The 26,958-nt window shown below is 35.8% G+C and overlaps 3 protein-coding genes across 12 annotated transcripts in view; all 3 read right to left on the bottom strand.

Moving 5' to 3' along the window:
• The window catches only part of LOC115965372 (histone-lysine N-methyltransferase ATX2), a 49,172-nt gene that overhangs the window by 5,932 nt on the left and 16,282 nt on the right, over positions 1-26,958 (bottom strand). For 4 of the 10 annotated variants that reach the window (XM_031084570.1, XM_031084574.1, XM_031084575.1 and 1 more), the window contains 3 exons: positions 26,677-26,780; positions 26,455-26,601; positions 23,762-24,188 (listed from right to left, as the gene is read on the bottom strand). In XM_031084570.1, the coding sequence (XP_030940430.1) occupies positions 26,460-26,601; positions 26,677-26,780 (246 nt within the window). In that variant the 3' untranslated portion in view covers positions 23,762-24,188; positions 26,455-26,459. Of the gene's footprint in view, positions 1-11,263; positions 11,416-18,327; positions 18,959-23,761; positions 24,189-26,454; positions 26,602-26,676; positions 26,781-26,958 lie in introns of those variants that run through there. The other 6 variants (XR_004086044.1, XM_031084573.1, XR_004086043.1 and 3 more) reach the window with 5 other exon arrangements.
• On the bottom strand, positions 3,895-6,231 carry LOC115964808. The gene is made up of 4 exons (XM_031084056.1): positions 5,291-6,231; positions 4,787-5,200; positions 4,405-4,692; positions 3,895-4,138 (listed from the first exon to the last, which is right to left on the bottom strand). The coding sequence occupies exons 1-4, from the start codon at positions 6,229-6,231 to the stop codon at positions 3,895-3,897; spliced, it is 1,887 nt and encodes a 628-aa protein (XP_030939916.1).
• On the bottom strand, positions 3,992-7,625 carry LOC115964807. Its single transcript, XM_031084055.1, has 2 exons — positions 7,604-7,625; positions 3,992-6,985 (listed from the first exon to the last, which is right to left on the bottom strand). The coding sequence occupies exons 1-2, from the start codon at positions 7,623-7,625 to the stop codon at positions 6,240-6,242; spliced, it is 768 nt and encodes a 255-aa protein (XP_030939915.1). The 3' UTR covers positions 3,992-6,239.

Genomic DNA, 26,958 nt, shown 5'->3' with positions numbered 1-26,958 from the left:
TCAAAATATCTCTAAATTGATCCTAATTGATAACCAACAATAATAGGACTCTTATTTGAATAAAAAAACTCTTAAAAACACCTAAAAACAAGGAAATAAAATCTTCACCTAAAATAACGAAAATTACATTAAAAATTTTAAAATCAACAAACGATAAAAATTAAACCCCATATCTTGTTCTACATCACTTAAGGCCATAGATAGCCTTATGTAATCAATACCCCTTACCAGGCTCTAGGGCTGTAAATGAACCAAGTCAAGCTTGAACGTTCTACTTTTGCTGTTGAGTCAAGCTTGAACATTCACTACTCGACAAAACTCGGCTCGATTACAACCCTACCAAGCTCCCCATGAGCAAAAAACCCAGGAGATTGCTCTATGAATATCTCTTCCTATAAATCTCCACATAGGAAGGCATTTTTAACATCTAATTGAAATAGTGCCCAACCAAAATTAGTAGCCAATGATATTAAAATCTTAAAATTTTAGCAACAAGAGAAAAGGTCTCAAAGTAACTTAAACCACAAGTCTTGAGTATTACCCCTAGTGATGCTAGTTTTGAAACACTCAATAGACCCCCTTTAGCTAGTACTTCACAGCACCAACTCATCAACAACCAACAATAAACTTCCTAAATGAAGGAGTAACTAAGTTCCGAGTGTCATTCTCAAGAAGTGCTGACATTAAAGTTTTGAATTCCATTTTGGGGACTACTCTAAATTGGCTACTGGAACGAAATATTTCAGCATCGATACATGCCAGTGTACAATTTCGGGTTTACACACACATAAATAATAATAATAATAATAATAATAATAATAAATGTTATACTTATTATTATTAAGCTAAAATTTTCAAATTGATAATCTAATGACAATTATTGCACTGTAATGGTAAATCTGAAAAGCAGGCACCTTCCAAGAAGCTTCCTTTTTATATATTTTTTTATTAAAAAAACGCAGAAAGTTGATTCATGGTAACTTCAAATAATTACAAAACAATATAATCCAACTATTAGTCACCAAGCCTGTAGCTTATGAAGCACCTATAGCATTCTAGAAACATAGCCAGGAAAAAATACATTGACATAGATCTATAGCAACACGTGATCTCTCCTTCAACTTAAAATTTGCAAAAGACTACCCCTCCCACCTATTCTCTCTTTACTACTTTTTATTTTGTCCTTTCTCAAGAGTAAGTCTCACCATTCCTTCTCTTCTTATCTTCTTCGTTCTAGTGTCCTCTGTAAGTCTCTTCTCATCCTTGTCATCTTCGTTCTACTTTTATTTTTAGTTTTTTACCATTCCCTCTACCTTCTCAGCTCAAATTCTTCTTTTCGGTTTTGATTTTTTGGTTCTCAGTCTTCCTTTACTAACTTAGTCCCTCTCCTTTTTGAATATTCCCCCACCATCAGATCCAAGAAAATCAACTCTTCATTTTGCTTCAAAACCAACATTCACCCGAAATGATGAAATTCCAACCAGAACTCCATTACAGGCAGAAATTCAGGGTGATATGGAGCAGGGTATCACTTGCACCAAACTACACACTAGGATGAAAAATTCCAAACATTTTGACTGGAATGGAAAGGTATTTAAAATATTCGCTAACACACTTCTTCCATAGCTTACTTCGAGCCTAGAATAGATAACAACTCTTGGACAGACTTAGAAATAAGTAAATAACCAAGTAAGACAAAGACAAGGAAAAATCACAAAACGATGGAGATAATTATGCATATGGTATGATATGAGAAATAGGTAGGATGAAAAGTGCAAGAACTACCTTTGCATAAAACAATGTGAAGAGAATCAGGACTAGGACGCGGAACTCCAAATGGAATAGAAGGTTTAATGAGAGGTGGTCATCAACAACGATACACCTATAAGGGTTTCTCAGGAGGAGTGACTAGAAATGAACTATTAGAACACTCACATTAGTGGTGCTATATTGGTATATTGCTATATTTTAGCTCCTCAAACACCAAAATTATGCTCTAGCAGTGGAGCTAAATCTATTTTTTTTAGCTCCATTGCTACAGTGCACATCTATAGATAGATATGCACTATTCATGAGAGCTAAAAAAATATATATATTATTTTATTCTTGCCGGTTGATTAAAATAATAAAGTCTCTCTCTCTATCGGTTACTCCGTGCCTCTCTCTCTCAGTCACTCTCACCTTTCTGTCTCAACATCTCCAACCCATGCCTCCGCCGGCCTCAACGTCACCGGCCCCAAGCCGCCAATCGACATCTCCAACCCACGCCTCCGCCTAGTCCTCCATCTCAACGCTCACCCAACCCCAAATCATGCTTCGCCGATCCACGTCGCCGACCCAACACCTCCGCCCAGTCCTCCATCTCAACACTCACCCAACGCCGATCAGACCATTGTTTTGGATTTCCGCCGATCAAACCCATCCACCTCAGACCCACTTCTCTTCCGTCGATCAGACCCACGCCAACACTGTCCTCCTCACCGAAGCCCAGCTCTGTGATTGGTGATTTTTTATTTTGTTTTTTTTTTTATAAGACTTTTATTGAAAAAAATTGAACATCATGTTCGCGATGGTGAACACTTTGAACAAAGAAACAAATACAAGAAGATCAAGAGCTAAAGAAAATAGAAACTAAAAAATCAACTACAGCAGTACAGTTCGTACACCCCCAAATACGAGCCCAAAGAAACAGAGTACGAAAAAGTAAACATTTTAAATGTTCCAAAGTTCTCGCCTTGTTTTCAAAAATGTGGGCATTACGTTCCTGCCAAACTAACCACATTAAACATGCCGGGACCATGTTCCAAATGATAGAAAGATGCTTTCCAAACCAGTTTCTCCATATAAAAAATAATGATTTCACTGACCTTGCATTACCCACTGAATCCCAAACACTGCAAAAACTTCACACCACAAGGCATGAGAGAACTTACGATGAAGAAGAAAGTGATCCACTGATTCCCCATCGCAACAACACAAACAACACCTATTAACCAACAACTGACCTTTCTTAATAAGGTTATCAATGGTGAGTATCCCATCATTAGCTACTGTCCATAAGAAGAAAGACACCCGTCTAGGCACCTTAGTACGCCATATACCCTCCCAAGGAAAGGCATCAGTGGTGGAACTAGCTAATAGCTTATAAAAAGAGCACACATAAAAAACACCAGATGTAGTCAATCTCCAGACCAACTGATCATCCCCCTCACCCCTCGGCATAGATGAATAAATAAACTCAAAGAATGAGTAGACAGCGATTGCCTGCCAATCCTGAGCACTATGACGAAACAATAAATTCCAGCTCCTACCTCCTTCTGAATTTGAAACAACCAAGTCAGAGACCTATGCTTCTTTAGAAACAGAGCAATCATACATGGAAGGGAAAAGTTCCTTCAAAGGAGTAGGCCCACACCATAGATCATGCCAAAAACGAACACGGTTACCCTCCCCCACATTATACAAAATTTGGCTAAAGAACTTCTCTGTTCCTTCTTTAATACTCCTCCACATCCCACACCCGTGAGCACCTCTTACCCCTCTAGTGCACCAGCCACCTCTTGCCTCTCTATATTTGTTTGCTATAACCTGACGCCATAGTCTATTATTTTCTTTCCTAAACCGCCACAACCACTTCCCAAATAAAGCCTTGTTAAACAGCCTAACTCTTCGGATTCCTAAACCACCACACTCAACTGGCAAGCATACCTTATCCCAGGCAACTAAAGGATATTTAAAAACATCCTCTGAAGTCCCCCAAAGGAAATTCCTCTGAATTCTTTCAATTCTTGAAGCCACAGCCTAAGGGATAGTAAACAATGATAAAAAGTAGGTGGGAAGACTCGATAGGGTACTTTTTAACAAAATAAGCCTACCTCCTTTCGATAAATACAATCATTTCCATCCAGCCAGCCGTTTCTCCATCTTTTCAATAATAGGATTCCAAATTGATGAATCCTTAGGCATGCCCAAACATCTCATAGGCAGAGTGCCCACCTTACAACAAAGGATACGAGCCAAACCATTCAAATCCCCGACATCGCCAACAAGAACAATCTCACTCTTGCCTACATTAACTTTCAAGCCTATAATAGCTTCAAAGAAAATCAGCACCATCCGCACGTATAATAACTGTTCCCTAGAAGCATCACAAAACAATATAGTATCATCAACAAAAAGAATGTGAGAAATATGGATACCCCCACGTCTATGTGACCCCGCTTTAAATCCACAAAGAAAACCACCATTTTCTGTCCTCTTCAACAGTCTACTCAACACTTCCATAATCATTAGAAATAAAAGTGGAGACAAAGGATCTCCTTGGCGAAGACCACGAGAACTTCCCAAAAAACCTTTAGGAGATCCATTAATCAAAACTGAGAATTTAACTATAGAGATGCACGCCTTAATCCACCTACTCCACCTTGCCCCAAAGCCCATCCTATCCTAAGGTAAAATAGTGCATTCCAATTCACATGATCATAAGCCTTCTCAATGTCCAGCTTTATTATAACACCAGGAATACCACTCTTCAACCTGCTGTCTAAGCATTCATTAGCAATAAGAACCAAATCAAGAATTTGTCTCCCTCCCACAAAAGAATTTTGAGAGTCGAATATCAATTTATCCAACACTCCTCGAAGCCTATGAGCCAACACCTTAGCCAACAATTTATAAAGGCTACCCACAAGACTGATAGGACGAAAGTCTTTGATATTTACTACATTAGTCTTCTTGAGAATCAAACATAGAAACGTGGCATTAAGAGATTTCTCAAAAAAAACACTGGCTATGGAAATCTTTGAAGAAAGCCAATATATCCCCTTCTAAAACACTCCAGCATTTCTGAAAGAACGCCATGGTAAACCCATCTGGCCCAAGGGCCTTATCACCTTCCGCATCCTTAAGAGTCTCAATAATCTCCTCCTTCTCAAACTCTCTCTCTAACATAGACCTCTCAATTTCGTCTAGACAAGCGAACTCTAACCCATCAATAGTAGGTCTCCAAGCTTCTGGTTCTTGATATAATCTCTTATAAAAATCCACCACCTGATCTGTAATATCTGACTCCTCCTCAAAGAGAACGCCATCCACCTCCACACCCCTAATTTGATTGGTTCGCCTATGGGAATTGGCAATTCTATGAAAGAACCGTGTGTTGTTATCACCCTCTTTGATAAACAGAGCCTTGGACTTTTGCCTCCAAGAAATCTCTTCCAAAGAAGCCAGAAAATCTATATCTGATTTAACCGCCAACCTTCTAGCCCTATCCTCTTGAGTCAACACCTACCTCCCTTCTCTCATGTCAATGTCTAAGAGCTCGGTCAAAAGACTCTTTTTTCTAAAAGCTACATCTCCAAAAACATGCTTATTCCAGTGCTTCAAATCACTTTTAAGGGCTTTCAGCTTACAAGCTAGAACATAACTTGGAGGTCCCACAAAATGATAACCATTCCACCAATGATGAACCTTATCCACAAAACCCTCCACCTTTAACCACATATTTTCAAATCTAAAAGGACTCTTCCCCCTCGACATACCACTTGCCTCCACTAGCAAAGGACAATGATCCGACACTACCCTAGGGAGAGTTCGAGTCACATTTAAGAAATGCTCTTCCCAATCTGTTGTCATCAAAACTCTATCAAGTTTAGACATAGAAGGACTATCAAAATCACGAAACCAAGTATATTCACCTCCTACCAAAGGCAAATCAATCAGTGAATGTTTAGCAATGAAATCTGAGAATTTAAACATAGCAGGACTAAAAGAATTACAGCGAAGTCTCTTAGCCGGATAACGGATAACATTGAAATCTCCAAACAAGCACCAAGCCCCAGCCCACCGTGATCTCACTAAGTCTAATTCTGCCCACATTGCATCCCTAAGACTTCCGTCAGTTGGTCCATACACCCCTGAACAAATCCATTCAAAGCCATCTAACACACCCTTCAATACAATTGAAATTGAAAAACTTCCAACCACTGAATCTACCCTCTCAACAACCCTTTTATCCCACATCAGAATGACACCCTCAATTGTATGTATGGCATCTAAGGCCCCCCAGTCTACAAAAGGGCTACCCCAGAGACTTTTAACCAAGCTGGAACTGGTACTGTCTAGTTTAGATTCTTGCAAGCATACTATATCACACTTCCATTCCCTTAAAAGATTCTTCACAACATCTCTCTTATGAGGATTATTCAAACCCCTCACATTCCATGACAGCATTTTTAAATTCATTTACCAACAAATGAACCCAAACTAGAGGATTTCAAACTGCCTCTAGAACTTCTACCAGAATGCCCATTGTAATTAATAGATGAAAACAAATTTCTTAACTCCCTCATCCCCTTTTGGTTTGAGTTGCTTACCCGACGAGTAGTAACAGCATTGGCTTGCTGCTCCCAAACCCTATCAAGTTTTTGAAAAAAATCAATACACTGTCTCTCACAACAATCAATTGGGAAACCCACATAAGTACTAAAATATTTAATCATCCTACTCACCCATTCTGAAGGCTCCAAAACCTCTTCCACTGAAAACCCATCCGAACCATCTTCCATAGAGACGAGATCAAAAGAACCATCTGAGTCCCACAGAGCCAAAGGTGTGATGACCTCAAGATTAACAGCCTCCTCATCCTTACCCGACAGCAAAGAAGCATCCCAAATCAGTCTAGGAACCTCAGAGTCAATCAAACCACAACCCACCTCAGAAATAGGAAACTTCAAGTCCGAACCCACCCTCACTTGGCTCTGAACCTGAAGTGGGCACCCAGAATTTTCAATGGTTGTCGAATGAGCTCCAACAGCAGTATCGGCAACCAAAAACCCAACCCCTTGGTCCACAATTTGATCATCGACAACTAGGAAGTGTGCCGATTCTCTATCGGCGCTCAAGATTGCCTCCACAACAGCACCATGATCATCTGAACCCGAAACACTATCATCAGGCTTCGTATCAGTCACAAGAGGGCCGCTCACTTAGGTGATTTTGTTTGGTCTGGGTTGAGAACAAAGATTGGTGATTTTTTTTTTTTGGTTGTGGACTGGTGGTGGTTGTGGCTGATGGTAGAGGTTAGGGATGGCAATTTAGATCCGATCCGCGGATACCCGGTCCGGCCCGACCCTAATGGGCCGGATTTTACCCGGTCCGATAAAGAATAGGGTCGGGTATGGGTTTTTTTTAAAAAATCCGAAGCGGGTCCGGGTCGGGTTCGGATTTTATAAAAAAACCCGAAACCCGACCCGGATAAGACCCGGTTATATATATATACAGTATTACTAAATTACCCTCACATATATATAGTTAAAAACCCTAAACTTTTCTACACTCTCCTCATTTCAGACTTTCAACTTTTCACACCTCCGCCTCTCCCTCTTCATCTCTCAGCTCTCTCACATACACAGCCACAAGAAGCCCACAACACACACGACGTCACGGCCACAAGCAGACTGGTGCTCTGCCCCTCTCATCTTCCTCACGTCGTCGCACAGGCTTTACCCACGCCGCCGCCGCACAGGCTCTCTACTCTCTCAACTCCGTTTCGTCCTCGCCGTCGCCGATCTCGCACTGTCGCACAGACGGCACAGTCCTCTACCTTTCTCATCTTCCTCGCCCATGGCCACAAGTGTGACACGGCCTCACTCCACCTCATTCTCCATTTTTTTTCTTTTTTCTTTTTTTCTTTTTTTTTTCTGGGTTCTTCACTTCAATCATGTGAGTTTGTGTTTGTGTTTGTGATTTCTGAAAGGGAAAAATGAAAATCATAGATCTGAGATTCTGAAATTTGTGTTTGGTTTGTGATTTTGAAAGGGAAAATCGTAGATCTGAAATCTATGTTTGTGATTTTTGTGTTTATGTTTGTGATTGTGTTTGGATTTATGTTTGTGTATGTGATTTGGGGCTGAAAAATCATAAATCAAAATTTTTGTTTTTGATTTTGGGCTGGACTGGTCATGAGGGACGGGCCCGCGGGGCCCGTGGAGCCAGGTTCGAGTCCCGGGAAAAAAATCCATTTAGTAAACGGGCCGGGTTCGGGCCGCGGGTCTTGGCCCGCGGGTCGGGTCCGGGTATAAAAAACCCGACCCGTTGCCATTCCTAGTAGAGGTGGTTGTGGTTGGTGCTGTGGATTTTTTTGGGTAGTGAGATATATTATTTTATTGTAGGGAATATATTATTTTATTGTAATGTTTGTATTATTTTATTGTGTTGAAAACTAAAATAGATTCACTGCTGCAGCATGTGTATAGGTAAAATAGATAAAGTAACTTTTGGTGGAGCTAAAAAGCTAAATTTTTAGTTCCACTGCTAAATTTTTAGCTCCACTGCTATGGATGCTCTTAGCACTAGTGGAAAAAGGAGAAGGAGGTAATCAAGGAAGACATATAGGATAGTTATCGCTATTTGGAGGAGAGGTGTAATATGAAGTGGAGTCAAGGAAAGTGATATCAAACACTAACAAAGTGATGATGAAGCGTAGGATAATAACACTTGCATCCCTTCTAAGCACGAGAATACCCTAAAAAAATACACTCAAGCGATCGAGTTCATAATGCCTAGACCTAAATGGGAACATAAGAACAAACCCAAAAATCTTTGAAGTTAAATGAAACAACAGTTTATCAAGAGACAACACAATAAAAGAAATTTGACTTCCTAGAACAGTGGAAGGCTTACCATTGATGAGATTACAAAGTCAACATGACATCACTCCAATAATGTTAAACTAATAGAAAATGGTTAATGTAATCATTTAATCACTATTCTAAAGCTTCCTCACGTGGCATAGAATCCCCTCAATAAATGGACCCAACCAATGGAAAAAATTTTAACTTTTAAATAGAACTTAGATTGGAGCTAAACCACCAACTTGGATACCATATTAACTTCAAGAAGTGTGCGTAAGGTTCATAAATTTACCCTAATAAAACATACTTTGCATTTATAATGATAACCAATTCAAATTATAGATTCTCCCTAACATATATATATACTGCTCATAACAATTCTCCTTAGTCAATGGCTTTTCCTTATGCACTCCATGTCTGCTTATCCCATTGTACCTAATTTTACCCAAACTTGAGCTCTCCTTCATCCACCATCCAACCATAGCTATCAAAATGCAAATTCTATTGTGTTCGTGTGCTCATATCATATAGTACATGAACACAAAAAATTTATTATATAATTAGGGGTGTTCATGGATCAATGTGGTCAATTAGGGAGAGGCTTTTGGCTGCATCAACCTAATTAGGGTTCATAGAAATTGAACTGCCACCACACCATAGAGGTTGAAATGCCAACAAGATCAACAGTGGTTTCTATAGATCGGTGGCTGATTGTTGACAAGGGATAAGAAAAAGAAAGAGAAATGCTACACTAATTGTTGAACGGCTTTTGGAGAGACAAGGCTTTTGGAGTGACAGAGAGGGAGAACAAAGTAGACCTAGAAAACCCATAAATTCTTTGTGGTGAACGACTACTGCAAGAGGAAAGCCACATGAAACAGAACACATCTATCTCAAGAAAATAACCCTTAGATACACAAGGTGAACCTCCAAAATCCAACAGAAAAAATAATGGAGAAAACACTCTAAAATTTTATTAATTTAGAGGCTCCATAAAACTTTATTGACAAGTAAAAATATTTTAAAAGAGATCCTAATTGATACCCTACCATAACAAGACCTAATTTGACTAAAAAACATTAAAAACACCTAAAATCAAGAAAATACTTTTTTTTTTAATTGAGCGAGAATTCTATTCTAATCTAATTTATGTGTATGTGTGTGAAGCTCCCTCCTAAAAACCTAAACCTCGACCCTTGCCCCCACATCCCACAAGCATTTATATTTGTAGAGTGACCATTACACCAAGCCTAAAATCCAGAAAATACTAACCCTAGACCTAAAATTCCATAATTACATAAATTTATCAAAATTAATAAATTACAAAAAATAAATTGCATATTTTGTCCTACATAACGACCTACAAAGATTTTTTTAGTGGTCATTATCTGAGGCATCTGGAGGTGATTTCAGTGGCGATGGTCATATTTCGCTATGTATAACAAGAAACGTCTTCAAGGAAGGGCCTTTTGGACCCACCCATGACAAGTAAAACCCCAAATGCACAACATTGCCCGAAAGAACAAATTAATCAGAAGTTCTAAATAAAAGAAAATACATACATACATACATGTATATATATTTTACAAATATAAACTATTTAATAATTAGCAAAGCACTTGAAACTTTAATAAATCAACTATTGTAATATATAATACATTGAGCCATTTGGTGCAAGGACGATATGTAGTGTGTACATTTTACTGTATTAAAATACAAATTTAATACAAAATTATGGTATATGATCAAAATAATTAAAATGCATTTTAAATTTTATTTTAAGTTTCTAGAAAAATTTTGGAAATAGAAATTTAGTGGAATATAATTTTATATTTCTTGAAACTAGGCAATAATGTTTTACCTAAAGTAAACTGTGTTTACAATTAATATACTAAACTATTTTAATAAAAAAAAATGAGTACAGCCATTTGTCATAGAGAGAAGATAGTAACTTGACACAACCACAGCTTCAAAAAGCAAACTTTTATTATATAATATATGATATATTAAATAAGATTAGATATTAGATAATCATAAAATTTACACTAAATAATACTCAAAACACACTGTTATCTAGATAATCATTCACTGTTCTGTAGCTTATTCTTTGTGGGTGCAGATGTTACAAGCTTTTGGGATTCAATGGGTCATGCCAGGTTTTGTGGCGAGTTTGGTGTCTTGTTGGAGTAATTGATTGGGGAAATCTGCTTCGGACATATGGAATATGGTTCCTGGGTGTTTAATGTGGGTTGTTTGGTTGGAAAGAAACCAGCGCTCTTTTGAGGCTATGGAGAGAATGCTCGTTCAGTTACAAGCGCTCTGTCAAAATACTCTTTGAATGGGCTAAGTGCTGGGGATCTTCAAACTGTTCTTCTACTTTGGAGTTCTTTTCTACCCTTAGAAGTACCCCTTAAGTTTCTTTTCTTTTTCTTTTTTTGTTGCTTTGTTTCGCTGTTTTTTGTGTTCACCATCATGAACACCTGTAATGGCTTTTTTGTGTTTTTTTCATGATGAATATAAGTCTCATTACTTATCAAAAAAAAAAAAAATTAGCAATAAAAAAATCCATCTAAAATATCTGCCTGCATCTCACTATCCTAGTCCAAGATAGCATTCACGAATTAACTCACAAAGATGAAGCTTCCAACGTGTTGTTTGTTCAGCCACCAATAGTTGACCCTAAATAAAAAGTCCCAAGAGGCCAAGACCACTCTCCAGAGTAATTAAATCCAAACCAAAACTTGACACATTATAGGCTTCGGGTCACTCTGTCAACCATCACCTATCAAACAACAGGTTTAATTAAATTTTGAAAAAAAAATTAAAAACATTTTACCAAAAATACACAACACCACCACCACTAAAGCCTTAGTCCCAAAATTTGGGGTTGGCCTTGGATGCTCAACATATTAGATTGTAGATTGGGTCAACCACAAAAATTATTTTTTTCCATTGTATTCTATCTAAATTCATGCTCTTCAATACTTCCCTAATTGACATGTCCTTTTCTTTTACTTCTACTAATGTTATTTTAGGCATTCCTCCACCTTTTATTTGTTCCCTTAACTTGCTTCAACCCACTCTTTTTTACCGATTCATTACTCGCTTCCCTCTAAACATGACCAAACCATCTCAAGCGATTTTCCCTCATCTTTTCATCAATAGGGGCTACCCCCATCTTTAAGCGGATTTCCTCATTTCAAATCATATCTTTCTGCATATTCCCACTTATCCATCTTAACATTCTCATTTCTGCTACTCATTTTATGCATATGTTGCTTCTTAATAGATCAATTTTAAAAAAATAAAAATAAAAAAACAATAACATATACATATACATATACATAATTCACAATAAAAGATATAATAATCATATAATGATGCTTAATACAATATATTAATTATTGAATACTCATTGTTTAAGGTAAAAATAAATAGCTAAAAAAAATAATAGCTAAATTTTTTTTTATAAAGTTTTCTATAATTAAGAAATCCTTAAGTTGTAGCAAATAAATATACAGAATTAATACAAGTTATAAAAGAACAGTGTGTTTAACTTATTAAGGAAAAATATAATCCAAAAATTTTCAATTATGAAAGAAAAATTAGATATATATTAAAACTTTCAACACAAATATAAGTAAAAATAATTCATTCGGGAAAAAAAAAATGAAATAAGTCTAAAATATTGAAATGAAAATAACTCAAGTCATTTTGAAAGTATATAATTTTCTTCTTAATAGCTTTATATTAATTAAGTGATACATTTTGGAAATAATTCTTAATAATCATCAAAGATGTTGCATTTTACCTTCAAAAGATTAAATGTTAAAACTACTTATTAAAATAAAATTGAAAATTTCAATAAATAAACTATATTAAGAATTATAAAAAAATAAAAAATAAAAAATAAAAATAAAAATAAACAGACGTTCTTAAGAACCTGTCCAGGTTCAAACAAGATATAAAAAATGCACCAGGTTTGATTGGGACATATTCTTAAACAATCTAATTAAAGACTCAGACCAGTGCTGGGTCACCTGTTCATCAGCCTGACCGGCCAAGTCAGTCAGAGTTTAATACTATGCCACCCTCATGTCCAACTTGATTTAAGCCACATCCAACGACATTATTAAGCAATTGAGTCAGCACTTGGACCTTTTACAAAAAAAATTAGTAATTAAAAGAACCATCTAAAATATCTAGAAATTCTGGCCACATCTCACTGTCTTGATCCAAGATACAATTCACGAACGAACTCGCAAAAATGTAGCTTCTAACCTGCTGTTTGGCCGCCAATGGTTGATCCAAAATCAAGGTCCCTAGACCACCCTCATGTCCAACTTGAATAAAGGCACATCCAACAACCTTATTGGCAGTTGTGGCAGCACTTGGACTTTTCTTTGTTGAGAAGTATTTTTTTTAAGAAGAATTCAGTGGTAGGACTAAGATTTGACTTAAGACTTGTTTATTAACAGAATACAAAGTTAACTTATCTTAAGACTCACCATATACCTTCTTCAATAAGAACTCACCCTATACCTTCTCAGAATAATAGTCTCAAATAATCTTGATTGATTTTTTTCTTTTCTTTTCTATCCTTTTTTTTTTTTTTGGTTGCTCATAGGCGGTCCCAAGCCCAAGGAAAGGAGAAGGGTTACAATAAGTTGACAGCCAGTGTAAAATTTAGTCACTCTTTTATGAATGGATCCAATACAAATAATTGCTAAGGTGGTCCCCTACCAGTGATGTGCTGCATAGGACCCAAATACAGTGAAAAGTGGACAAGGGTTAGTGTGTTCCCTATAAGCAACACGCTACATCAGCCCTCGGGTATAGTTATAATTGGGCAAGAATTCCCGCACTTTGATGGATAGGTACAGGTAAAGAAGTTAGTTCAAGAGAATAGGATTCGAATAGGCACTTAAAACAGAGTCTTTAACTGGGAAATTAGTGGAAATAGTAGACACAATAATTAGGAGAAGCATAAACATAATATATCTTCAGGAGACTAAATGGGTAGGTGAGAAGCATAAACATACAGGATAAAACTATGGTATATGAGAAAAAATAAAAATAGAAATGATATAGGGACAAGCATAAATAACAGTCTTAAATAAGAAGTTGTTGAGGTTAGGAGAATGGGGGATTAAATTATTTTAATAAAACTTGTCCTAGGAGAGGAAACAATTAACATAATTGGTGCGTACGCTCCAAAAATAAGATAGGAAGAATCCATTACCCAAAAATTTTGAGGGGACATGGATGAATTGATCCTAGGGTTACTAAATGGGAAAAAGATTTTTGTTGGAGACCTAAATGGTCGTGTTGGAAAATATGGGGTTTTGAAAGAGTTCATGGACACGGGATATGGATTATGGAGCAAGGAATAAACCAAGATCCAAGAGATGTTATCCTAGACTTTGCAATAGCATATGATTTGAAATTAATGAATACTTGGTTCAAAAAGATAAAATCACACTTAATTACCTTTAAAGTGGGACAAGAGTAAGTGAAATATATTTCAACCTCACTCAAAAGGTAGATATAGTATATGTCGTAAAGATTGTATGGTGATACCAGAAAAGAGTGTAAGCACTCAGAATAGGGTGGTGGTATTAGATATTTGTATTAGAAGTTTAAAAAAAAAAAAAAAAAAAGGTGTTAGACAAAAAAACCCAAAGATTAGGTAGTGGGGTTTGAAAGGAGAGAAACATGTATTTAAAAATAATATGATCAAAGAATGCAAGTAGAATGCAGATGAAGACGTACTTGGAGAATCTAAAGGATGTAGGTAGCTGGCTAAGGAGACTTGGTGGTGGAATATGGAGGTTCAAGCAACAAATAGATTAAAGAGATTTTTTTTTTTTTTCCTAATGTCGTGGAACCTCACCAAGGTAGGGCTCTTTGGACCCCACCAGCCAGATAGACTAAAGAGAAAGCAATAAAACCTACCTAGATGTAGAGACAATGCTGCTTACGAAAATTATAAAGTAGCAAAGAGAGGATAAAAAAAGGTTGTCCAAGAGGCTAAACGTAAGGCTTATGATAAATTATATAGCTGTTGACAAAGGAGGAAAAACATAATATTTATACACTTACTAAGAAAAAGGGAAATGAGAACAAGAGACTTGAATGGTGTCTACTGCATTAAAGATAAAGATCCAAAAGTGTTAGTAAAAGAAAAACAAATTTAAAGAGAAATGGAAAAGTTATTTTGATAAACTTTTTAATGAAAATGATGTGAAATATTAGAGCAATTTGGACAACCCAATGGAGGATAGAAACTGTATAAGAAAAAACTACTCCATCAAAGAAATGAAGTAGGCAAAGGAAATATTTACAAGCAGCAAAAAGAAAATAGAAAATTATGTACAAGAAAAAAGGGAATAAAAAAAAAACGGAATGGATTCCCTAGACGCTAAACCCCACGCCTTTGACCAATCAAACAAGGTTCCAACAAATAAAGCTAGGAGCATGTCCCTGGAGAACTACTTTAATACCTATTTACAAGAACAAAGTGGAATTTTTTTTCCATTTGGCCTTAAATTTTTAACAATTTCCTTAGTAGTGATTTTGCAAAATAATGTGGAAAAATAGCATCTCAAGTTTTTAAAACTCTAGTTCCATTATAGAACTCGAGTCTTAAATGCTCGAGTTCCAGAGCTGGCAAACAAAAATTATCCACGTGGAACTCGAGTCTATAAGACTCGAGTTCCTTCATTAACATATCCCCTTCACCTTTATTTATTCGTTCTGGGTTTCTTCCTCTTCTTCATCTTCGTTCTATTTTTCTTCTACTAGGCTTCATCTTCATTATGTTCTTAAGAAAAGGGAAATTGGAATTTACCAAGAGTAGAATAGCAAGCAAGGGTGGATTCAAGAACCAAAAACGCAATTCTAACGAAGAGAAACGGCAGCATGATCCCAAGCACCAGCGCCACCAGAAGCAAAAGTCCGACTCGGAATCCGACAACTCAACGCCGTCGTTTGATCGTGTTTGCGTTCATTTTTGAGTGCGAGATCTAGAAGGAAAATATATATAGAAAGCAAAAGAGATTTGAGATTTGAAATGTGAGGAGAGAGTGAAAATGGTAATGGAAAAGCATTTACCTCAATTTGGGAGACTCGATGAGATCACACAACTTCATTGTTAAGGTTGGGTTTTCTGGGTTTTTTTTTTTTTTTTTTTTTTCTGGGTTCTTTCTTTCTTTGGGTTCTTTCTTTTTTTTTTTTTTTTCTTCTTCTGGGTTCTTTCTTACTTCGGTTTCTTTCTTTTCTTTTTCTTTTCCTGGGTTCTTTCTTTCTTCGGGTTCTTTTTTTTTTTTTCTTGGGCTCTTTCTTTCTTCGATTTCTTTTTTCTTTTTTTTTTTTCTGGGTTCTTTCTTTCTACAATCGGGTTCTTTCTTCTTTTCCTGGGTTTATACTGTTTGAAATCGAGTGTAAAAAACTCGAGATTCATTTTTTTTTAACTCAACTGTTAGAAACTCGAGATCTATTAAGCATAACCATGTCCAACTCAGCAAACTCAACAAAGTAGAAAGCAAGTCTTTGAGACTAGAGATTGATATGGAACTCGAGTTTCTAAAACTCGGGATGCTAGTTTCCATTTTTCTTTCAAACCCGTATTAACTTACTATATTTTATTCCTTCAAAATGTTAGTCAACAAATATCCCCGAACAAAGCGGATAATCAAAACTATACAAATTACTGTTGGATTAAACTTAATAGTCATTATGTAACTTTGGGAGAGAATAATTGAACACAGCTTAAGACATGAAACAACAATATTGGAGAACCTATTTGGTTTTATGCCAGGACGATTTACCATGGAAGCTATTTTCTTAATTAGACATCTCATGGAAAAATATAGAGTCCAGTAAAGATCTTCATACGGTTTTTATCAATCTCAAGAAAACATATGATAGGGTCCTTAAAGGAGTCCCTATATAGTATATTAAGTTGATTAAGGGTATGTATGATGATGCTACTGTGACTAGTGTGAGAACAAGTGGAGGCATCTCAAGTGAATTTTCCTATCACTATAGGTAGGCATCAAGGATTAGCATTAAATTCATTCTCTTTGCACTAGTGATGGATGAGCTCACTAAATCCATTCAAGAGAAAGTTTCCTGGGGTATGCTTTTTGTTGATGATATAGTTTTAGTGGATGAAACTATAAGTGGAGTTAAGGGCAAACTGAAAATTTGGCGAGCCTACTCTAGAATCTACAAACTTTCAATTAAGTAGAACTGAAACAAAGTAGATGGAATGTAAATTTAGCAAAAGTAGAAATAGAGATTGGGCTGTAAGACTCTATGGTCAAGAGATACAAAAGAGATAGCTTTTGACCCCTTGAATCAATAATCCATAAATATAGAGTGATCAAAGAGGGAGAGCATAGTGGATGAAGTGGAGATGCACATCAGAAATATTGTGTCATCATAAAATACCTCTTAAGTTAAAGAGAAATTTTTAAAAGATTACTATAAGATCATCTATGCTTTATGGTACTAAATGTTAAACTATTAAAAAGCAACATATTCATAAAATGAGTATAGTTAAAATAAGAATGTTAAGATGAATAAGTAAAAATACACAAAAAGAAAGGATTTGAAATGAAAAAATCCACTTAAAGATAGGGGTGCCCCTATTGATGCAAAGATAAAGGAAGGTCACTTGAGATTATTTGGTCACATACAAAGGAGAGCAACTAATTCAACGATAAGAAAATAGTGAAACGACTCAAGATAAGGGAACGAAAAAAGGCTAAGGAAGACCAAAAATAACATTATTAGTAGTTTGAAAGACATCTCAATTAAGGAAGTAACAATCATGAATAAAATAGAATTAAGGAAAAGAATACATGTAACAAACTATAAATCTTGTTGAGTATCCATGGTCACCCCAAAATATTTGGGATTAAGGTTTTGTTGTTGTTATTGGTTGAGATTTAATTAAACAACTAGATTTTTAAGAAGTTAGCTATGCCACTTGGTGTAACGTAATGCACTCATGGATTTCTTAAACTGTACATTCTCTCAGTATCCAATTTTAAATATCATATTATATTAGATACATGCATTCAAATTCATTAAACTCAAAACAATATATTACAATAACTAAATCTTAGTCCCAAATCTATCATCACATTCATCACTATGCCCTATCATCTCCATGTCCATAATTAGGTTGCGTTTGAGAAAAGATTATAAAGTCAGCTTATTTTACTACTTAGCTTATTTTTGCTACTATTTATAGGTCCCACTACACTTTTTGATATTATTCATAAGTCCCACTGTACTATTTCAACTAACTTTTACCTTTATTTACAATACTTTCAGCAAAAAGTTTTTAGTTTCAACTAAATAAATTGTTCCTAAACAGAACTTTAGAGTCTGTTTGGATACCGCTTATTGCTGAAAATTGAAAACTAAAAACACTGTAGCAAAATAATTTTTAAATATGTGAATAATGTCATGAGACCCAATTTTAATGAAAATTTTGCTGAATTAGACAACTTGTGGGTCCTGCGAACAATGCACGGGACCCAATGACAGAGACGCAAATGCACTGAAATGCAATCCAAACTCCACCTTAGTAGCATATTCTTCCATGAAACAAATTAAAAAGATTTTTTTTTTTTTTATTGTTGGCCTCAACAAGATTTTATCCAATATCATAAAACTACTATTACCCAAAATAAACCCACTTGATTCCAATATCATAAAACTACGCATACACAAAATAAATCCACTGGTTTATGAATCAGACAACACACACTGATACCACAATTCAATACAATTCGTACAAATAAACATCTGCCATACAAGCACATGAGACTATCTTTCAACTCCTTGATTTGATACATACCACAAATCACACATCTTCTAATACTAAAAAATACGCAGTCAACTCTAACACCAACAAGTACATTCTCTTCCAGTCAGCATGCATTGGACCAACATGATTCTATTTGGTTCTCATCATTTTCTAACCGACAATTCCATCTTGTCACTCATCATATCACTCATTCCTCTTGAAGAATCAATGGTTGTCACTCATCCAGCTTGCACCCTGCCTTGACACAATTGAACGCGTGATACATCTACTTCTTTCTCCTTTTTCTCACTCTAAATTCTTCTTTGAAAATGGCCTCCCCTAGCCTTAACTCTAACATCATTTCCTTGATCTATATGATCTTTATTCCACCCATCTTCAAATTATAATCAGTGCAATGGATGGTTGTAGGTAGATTTGCAAGTCAATTACGAGAAACATCTTCACCCCCACCACTTATACTCAGATTCCCACTGTTGATTGACTGAAAAGAAAGCCATGATAAGATTGTGGCAACACTTCCCCAAAACACATTGTCAATAGACTATAAGCATATGAACGCAATAATGAGAAAACCAAAAGGCGGTTTTGAAAAGGATAATAGCCAACCCCAAATTAATAAGTATGAAAACTTAATTGAGTTCAAACTATATTTAAGTCATCTTAAAGGCTAAAAGGGGAGACAATCCCTTTCCCCAAGACATACTGCCACAGCCAAATAAAACAAAGCAATGATTAAAATACGTCTAAATCATGAATATCTTTGAAATTTCTCCTGTAAGTTGTCATCCGCCTATTATGAGCCCCTCTAATTCCAACCAGTCTCTTTCCCTAAGCACACAAACATTCTTCACACCAAAGAGACTTCAAAAAATCCCAATCACACCCATCTTCACATTTTCAGCTACACAGACTAAAGAAACCATCAAAAGCATTATCCTCTTTGTTTACCACACTTGTTACACCCACAAACAGATCTTACAAATCCGCTACTCCAAAAAAACCCCACCCACGATGGATCACTAAAAAAATACTGCCCAACAGTCTCCTTAGCCATTATTCAATCTGCCTTCTGAAATCAAAACGGTTAAACCTACACCAAAAAATTCTTCTCCATGGCTCTCCCTCAAATCAAGGCCCTAAGTATCCCACAAAAAGATTTCCTTTTACACAATTGTGGCATATTTGATATTTAATATTCAAAGTTAAAAGAGAAGCAAACAAGACTGCAAGTTCATCTAAACTTCATCATTCCATCTCCTCTGCTCATAGCAATAGAACTTTGATAATTTGTTTTTCTACAGGACTATGTGAGTCATGCCTTAATAGCTGCTGGAGTCGTCAGCTTGTTAGAGAGGTCATTTTGGGGGATAGAAATGTGATGACTTGGAAAGTTATACCCTTGGCTCACATGTGGTGTGTTTTGAAGAGAACAAAATACTCATATTTGAAGATCAAGATATTTCTTCTTTTTTCTAATCTAAAGCTTCCATTTCCTAAATTTTAAAAACTCTCATCGATTAGATTGCAACAATGGTTGATTGCTTTCTCAAGGTTACAATATGTCCAAGCCTCATGGCATGCAAATCGCAATATGCTGAAGACACTATAAAATTACATATACCATTTTAAGAACTAACCTTCACTAAATACAAACACATGACAAGTTCTAGTAGAAATACATAGATAAACCACTGAGGTTATAAATAATATGTAATAAAACTCTACTGGATACTCACTTTTTAGATAATATCACAGTTCTACAGAAACATATTTTTGAATTTAAACTCCATTCAAAATATATGTAAACCATATATTGACAACCTAATAAACCCACCCATGAAAGCAATCAGCTGCAAGCAAGATAACCAATGGCAATCCTTTATAAGTCAAAACAAGCCGAATGCATTTTTCATTTTTGTTGGCATGTTTGCTAACTCTACTCTATACTTTTACTTGTAAGTAATAATATTTTATTGAAAAAATACTACCTCATGTAGATAATAATGAACACAAAATGCCTTAAAGAATTGTTGTACAGCATGCTCCGCGACGTGCAACTAAGGCTGCGTTTGTTTTGCCTGAAAACACTTTTAGGAAATTATTTTACACCCTTGTGTGTGTTTGGTAGCTACGGAAAATCATTTACACTTTGACTGGAAAATAAGCCACTTTGAGCGTAAAATCATTTAAGTTTTGATTTTACCTTCAAACAATTTCCGGAAACCACACCTAAAGAGAGAGAGCTCGAGCACACTCCTCACACGGTCCAAAACCCATCTCCAAGCTCACCTCAGCCAAGCTCCGGCCAACCCAGATCATGCTGCCCCACAGTCCAAAACCCATCTCCAAGCTTACCTTGAAACCATTTCCCAAAAAAAAAATAAAAAAGAACCGAACCAAGAGAGAGAGAGAGAGGCTGGTCACCGTCAGAGAGTGTGAGAGAGCCGCCCACCGTCAGAGAGAGAGAGAGGCTGATCACCTGAACTTGAGATCAACCCCACCGCCATCTGGGCCGTGCCTCTCACCGTCGATCTACCCTATTTTTCTCTTCCTCCCTCTGCCACCCATGTCACCGATCTACCCTTTTTCTCTCTACTCATGTCAAGCAAACCACTGCAAGATGAGTGACCCACCGTGACCCAGTCGCCTCCGCCGCGCGATCTTGCCTCCGCCGCCTCTAGATCGAACCCAGTCGCCTCTCTCTCTCTCTTCCTTCTTCTCTTAATTTGACCGGATTTGATGAATTTTTTTTGTTGGGTTTTGTTTCTTTTGTGTTTATCTATTGAGAAATGATATTATATATTTGTTTGGAAGCTGAGAAAATGTGAGCAACAAGTAGAAAATGTGTTTTCTATAGTATTTTCAAGAATACAACCAAACACCAAAAAATATTTTTCAAAACATTTTTTGAAATGCAACCAAACACTTGAAAATATTTTCATTTTCCGAAAATATTTTCACTTGAAAATATTTTACACTTGGAAAATATTTTACACTGAAACAAACACAACCTAATCTGAGTGAAGTTCTCCTACGTCATCAAAAAAAAATAATGAACACAAAATGCCCTAAAGAATTCCAAAGAAAATGTATTATGTACAGAAGTGTAGTGACAATAAATTCAGGGATGGAATTACTATTGCTCAAACCCCACGCATGAGATCAATTAAGCAAAGATCTAATAAACAATACTAGCAATTGAGTCCCCAAACTTTCAATATACTCAAAAGTGTGACGATTTTGTTTCCTCCACAATGTCAACAGCAAATATAAAGTGACTAACTTCCAAATATCCAAGGAATGTTTACCAATCCCAATTCCTCCAACCAAATAAAAGGCCAATGGCCTTTTTCAGTGACACCCAATGAATCCAAAAAGAGCTACGAACAAAACTCCAAAACCCAAGCAACAGTGCAATGGAACAAGAAACGATCCACCATCTCCCCACTGCTCCAACACATACAACACCATCCAAGTAACATGTAGTTTCTCTTAATGAGATTGTCACATGTAAGGATCTTTCCCCCAAATGATGGTGTCCATACAAAAAAGGAGACACTCCAATGAGCCTTAACACACCAATACTCTTCCATGGGAATGAAATTGTAGATGTTACCCCATAAGGCACTATGAAGAACAAACATCAGAGGCACCACTCCCTCTCAAGCTCCAACTCATTCTATCACAACCCTTTCTCCTAGGGATATTTGAGTGAAGGAGATTTAGGAAGGAGTTCACCGACATCAACTCCCATCATTAAAGTCTCTAAAATCTGACATTCCAACTTCCACCTCCTCTAACATTTCTCATTGAAGAACCTAACACGCACACGACAAAAGGTCTTATCAATGAGATCTTTCCACTTTTCTCTATTTCTTTTCTTTTGCTCCTCCCTCTTGATCTAATTTTTCTCTCCCCCCTAACAATTCTTTATAGGCATCATCGCTTCAAAGTGGCGATTTTGTGTAGAGGGGGAGGTGGTGGTGCACAAGGGGATTGATAACTATAGGTTCATGGCAATTGGCAACCCTTGTGGGTTGAGCTACCATTGATGGTTTGGAGCTGTTGATGTCACAGATTTGGTAGTGGGAGGAGAGGTTGCTTTCAGATTTTCACAACAGAAAAGTGGAGGTACATGGTGATGTATTGAGAGTTACGATTTGGATGGGATTTTGATGATTTTGGATTAATGTCATGACAGTGATTGAATTTGATTAGCTGTGCATGGTAGTGATTAAGCTACTTTGGCGTAGCAGATTGGAAAGAATTGAGTAGAGGTTGGATGGATTGATGACAATGGGATTTTGGATTTTCATGAACATCAATTGTTTGGGTTTTGAAGCACAAAAGTGATAATTTCCAATTGAGGTAGCAGTTTTCAACAATGGTGGTTTTGCTCGCAGCTGTGACTATGGGAGATGAAAATAATTAAAAGGAAAAAAAAAATTTAATGAAAAAAAAAAAGTACTTCTCATGTGATCAGAAAAATTCAATTCCAATCATACTTTTTATGTTTTTTTTATAAGTATAATTACCTTTTTATGTCTGTTAAAGCATAAAACAAAACACTACATCCATAAAAGGATGTATTCTACCAAAATTCAAAATCCCAACACAATAAAGTTACAAAACACAAACTAAAATACATGTTTCCCATCCAAATTTACCAAAAGATAATAGTGACTATTAGATGCAGAGGAACGTAGAAGAGTAGAAGAAACTGCTGTTAACATCTATAAATGAAGCAGGGTCTAGTGTCCACCCCATGGAAATTACTCTTTATCATCAAGCCAAGACACCAATTGATTTTTTTTTTTAAGTGGAAATTCAAGTCTCTTATTTGAGGGTAAAGGATTTTACCTATTGAGATTACCCACTATTACAGGCAAAGTTGATAATAGGTCTTTAGGGATTGTAATCATGACTCACTCACATCATCTTTTTTTTTTTTATTAATGTACAAATCAAGTATTTACACAAATATGAACGCAATCATTTTTGTTAAAATACGTACCGTAATTGATCTCTGGATTCAAAATGTTACTCTATTTAATTATGACAAGGGAAATCAATTTGGGTACATAATGCAAATGCTACAATTTAATTAAAGGAATTAATAATTTAATTGCATGAGGCTTTGACTGATCTACATTGGCGCCAAGGAAAGTCGATTTGGGGGAGATAGGAAATCAACTTTCCTAGGCCCCAGTATGGGGCATCCCATGTATGCAATGAATTAAGATCAAAAACAAAAACTGAAAAAGAAATAAAAAATGAAAGAGAATAGGTCATTGAAAGTTTCAATCATTGATAAATACTATACATCATTTTAATCGTATTTTTACAAAAGGTTAATGCCATTACATAAACATTTTTGTGTGCCTAAGTAATGGCAAGTGAAAAAATCAAGACAAATAGGTAGACGTTAAGATAGAGACCAAAGTACCTTTTTTCAATGTTTGAAATTAAAGTTTTGTTAAAACTGTTTGACACCATTCTCAAGTTAGTTTGTTCAGACCAAAAAGAGGAATCAGCTTTAGTGAAAAAAGCTTTCATTTGGTTGTGGTATGACAAATAGGTGACAGGAGGAAAACCAGAGCTCTACAACCCTATCTGCCTTGATAAGAATAACAGATGATGAGCAGATTGTTGGAAGGAAGCAATCTGTCTTCAGAAGGATCTTAGATGAGCATATTTTTACAATGAGAATTCTGCAAAAGGAAAATGGGAGAAGAATCAGCACAAAGGGAACAAAGAGAGCTCTCAACACAAGTAGTATATTGACAAAGAAAACAAAGCAGTTGTGAGATATTGGCCAAGAAGGAAAACATTGAGTTAGAAGAACCACAAGTAGACGCATTGGGAAGAAGTGGTAGGCTGGTAGCCAACTCTAAATACACAAAAGAAAAACGATATGAATTAATATGTTAAGCCAGAACAAGATGAGCAATGTTTCTGGTGGTAGCACAGATGAAGAAACATGCAGAGGTTCACCAGGAAAATTTAACCACTGACACACCAAAAAATATATATCTGTTTGAGAAGTTTAACTTGAAGACAATAATTCTTTTATATTTCAATGGCTCTCCAGTTAACATAATTTTGACTTGTTGACATTTTCTGTAGTTCCCCAAAAAAAAAAAATCTTCAACTCAGCATTTGTTCAACTAAGAACTCTTCATTTTTTTAAGTTCAACCCTATAACAATTCCACATTTTTCAACTGCTTATATGAAGAAATGGAAACACTGTTTATATGTGCAATCATATGTTAGCACAAGGCAATGTTGCACGATACAAAAGTTTTCACATCCAGTAAAAGCATCAAATTCATGCCACTAGACTATAAAAATTGGGTACAGACAGAATCATGCTTCTCCAAAATGGTATTAATTTTTTATAGGTAATAAATTTTATCAATAAAATAGGTTACGTCAAGCTCACGATAATCAGCACTCCGTAACCTAAAAAGGCATCAATTAAGATAGCACTCTAATATACGTTGCTTTAATGCACTTCTAGGAAATTTTAACACAATCTGAAAAATTCATGTGTTCCAAAACAGAGAAAAATGTCTAAACTAGAGGAACTCAGCATTCATTCTTTAACTCTCCAAACGCTTACTGAGTTTAAAGATTTTGGATTATACCATGAGATGAACATTTATATTTGGTTGTTTTGAAGGACCACTTTCTCCATTTTTTACCATGCTCCAATTGGCACATTGAATGCCTTTTGTTGAGGATAGCTAACCCCTAAATTTTGGGACTAATGCTTGATTGCTATTTTGCGTAGAAACTCAAACTTATAAGATTAAAGAACAACATAACAGTTTTTAACCTCTAAAAATGATACCACATGAAATGAACTGATTCCAATGAAAATTATATGAAAAGATTTCAAATTTGATATTATAAAATTTATCTTTTTTTTTTTATAAATAATAAACTTCATCGAAAATCGATACAAGGAAGAAAAAAAAAAAGAAGCAAGGCACACAGGCAATGTGCTAAATGGCAACAAAGAAAAAGAAACTAAACAAGAATGAAAGTACAAAAATGAAGAATATCAGGAGAAAGGAGAAGAATGTATAGAAAAATGGTGGGAGAAGAATAGAAAGTAAGTAATAGTTCTTTGCCATGTTTGGATGATCATAGAGGCAAAAGAGATGAAAGGTGATAAACTGACAAAGCAGTCACATGGCTGGATAAACTATTCCCATTTTAGAGCAATTGCAAACATAAAGTTTGGATGTAAACTAGGGAAGCCTAGCTATGGATTCCTTAAGGGCACAAATGGCCAGTCATACAGGGGAACAAAATAAGCACAACCGTCTTTAACAAGATATTTGTAACTCCACTTGCTGGTTTACACAGTTTAGCATATTAAAAATCATTAGCAATGAAGGACTTCAATGTGAAGAAACATCAAGCAGCCTCTAAGTGACTAAATTACAGGTAGCATATAGGTTATTACTTCTATCAAGCAAGCTTTGTAATACAAAGATGTAAGGCCTAATTCTTTTCAAAGTTGAAGTTTATACTAATTGAAGACGAGCTGCTTGCTAGTGAAACTGATTGATTATTTCCCACAACTCCCCATGTCAATCTTATTTCCAATCTTTCTCTAAACTCCTTTTACAATAATTTTTAACTGTCAACCTTTGCAAAGTTCTCATCATCTTCTAATCAATCCTCAAAATCTGGAGTCTAGCAAAACCAGATTGCTATAATTATTTCCACTAGTCATTGTATTTAAAACTCTTGATTAATTCTAAGTATTTACTATCCAAATGTTCTAGTAATCAGTTCAATATCTAGATGCTGCATTGAATTATTCCGACAAAGCAGGACAAAACCTACAAGGTCTCAACCTATTTCATGACATTAATACCCAACTTCAATCAAGCAAAGGGTTAGGAAGTTCTATAAACAACAAGACATGAGAGGCCAAAAAGATCTTCTAATTAGTTGCTTACCTCTCTCATTCTCCTCTCCAATCTATTAATTCACTGCGAGGTGCATATAGCTTTGCTGCTCGCTCTTCCGATTCAATGTCATTAACTACACCCCGGCAACTTGGAAAGCCACAATAACATGCTAGTTGTTCATCAATTGAAAAAAATCTGAAATATAATTATAGAAAGTCAGCACCTAAAGGAAATTTGAAAGAGATGCATACATTTGGACATGAAAAAAACCTGTAATCATATGTGAGTTCCTCCCATCTTTTAATGTCTCTCTTTGCAAATATAATTATATGCTCATCACCATTAACACTTATAACTCTTGAATAGCAATTTGGCTGCACACAAGAAAAAGTAAAATAGGTAAGCAATCAACAACAATATAAAATCCAGACCCTCGAACCAAAAGAAACAAAAAAAAAAAAAATCTCCCAAAGCTGATGTGGCATTACCATAAACTCAGTATACATGCAATGTTAGAGCATATGAAGAATGTGAATGGCTAGACAAAAGTAC

This window comes from Quercus lobata, chromosome 10 (genome assembly GCF_001633185.2).
Source record: "Quercus lobata isolate SW786 chromosome 10, ValleyOak3.0 Primary Assembly, whole genome shotgun sequence".
NCBI lineage: Eukaryota > Viridiplantae > Streptophyta > Magnoliopsida > Fagales > Fagaceae > Quercus > Quercus lobata.
The sequence above is the reverse complement of the archived record's forward strand: the minus strand, read 5'-3'. Positions and strand labels throughout refer to the sequence as shown.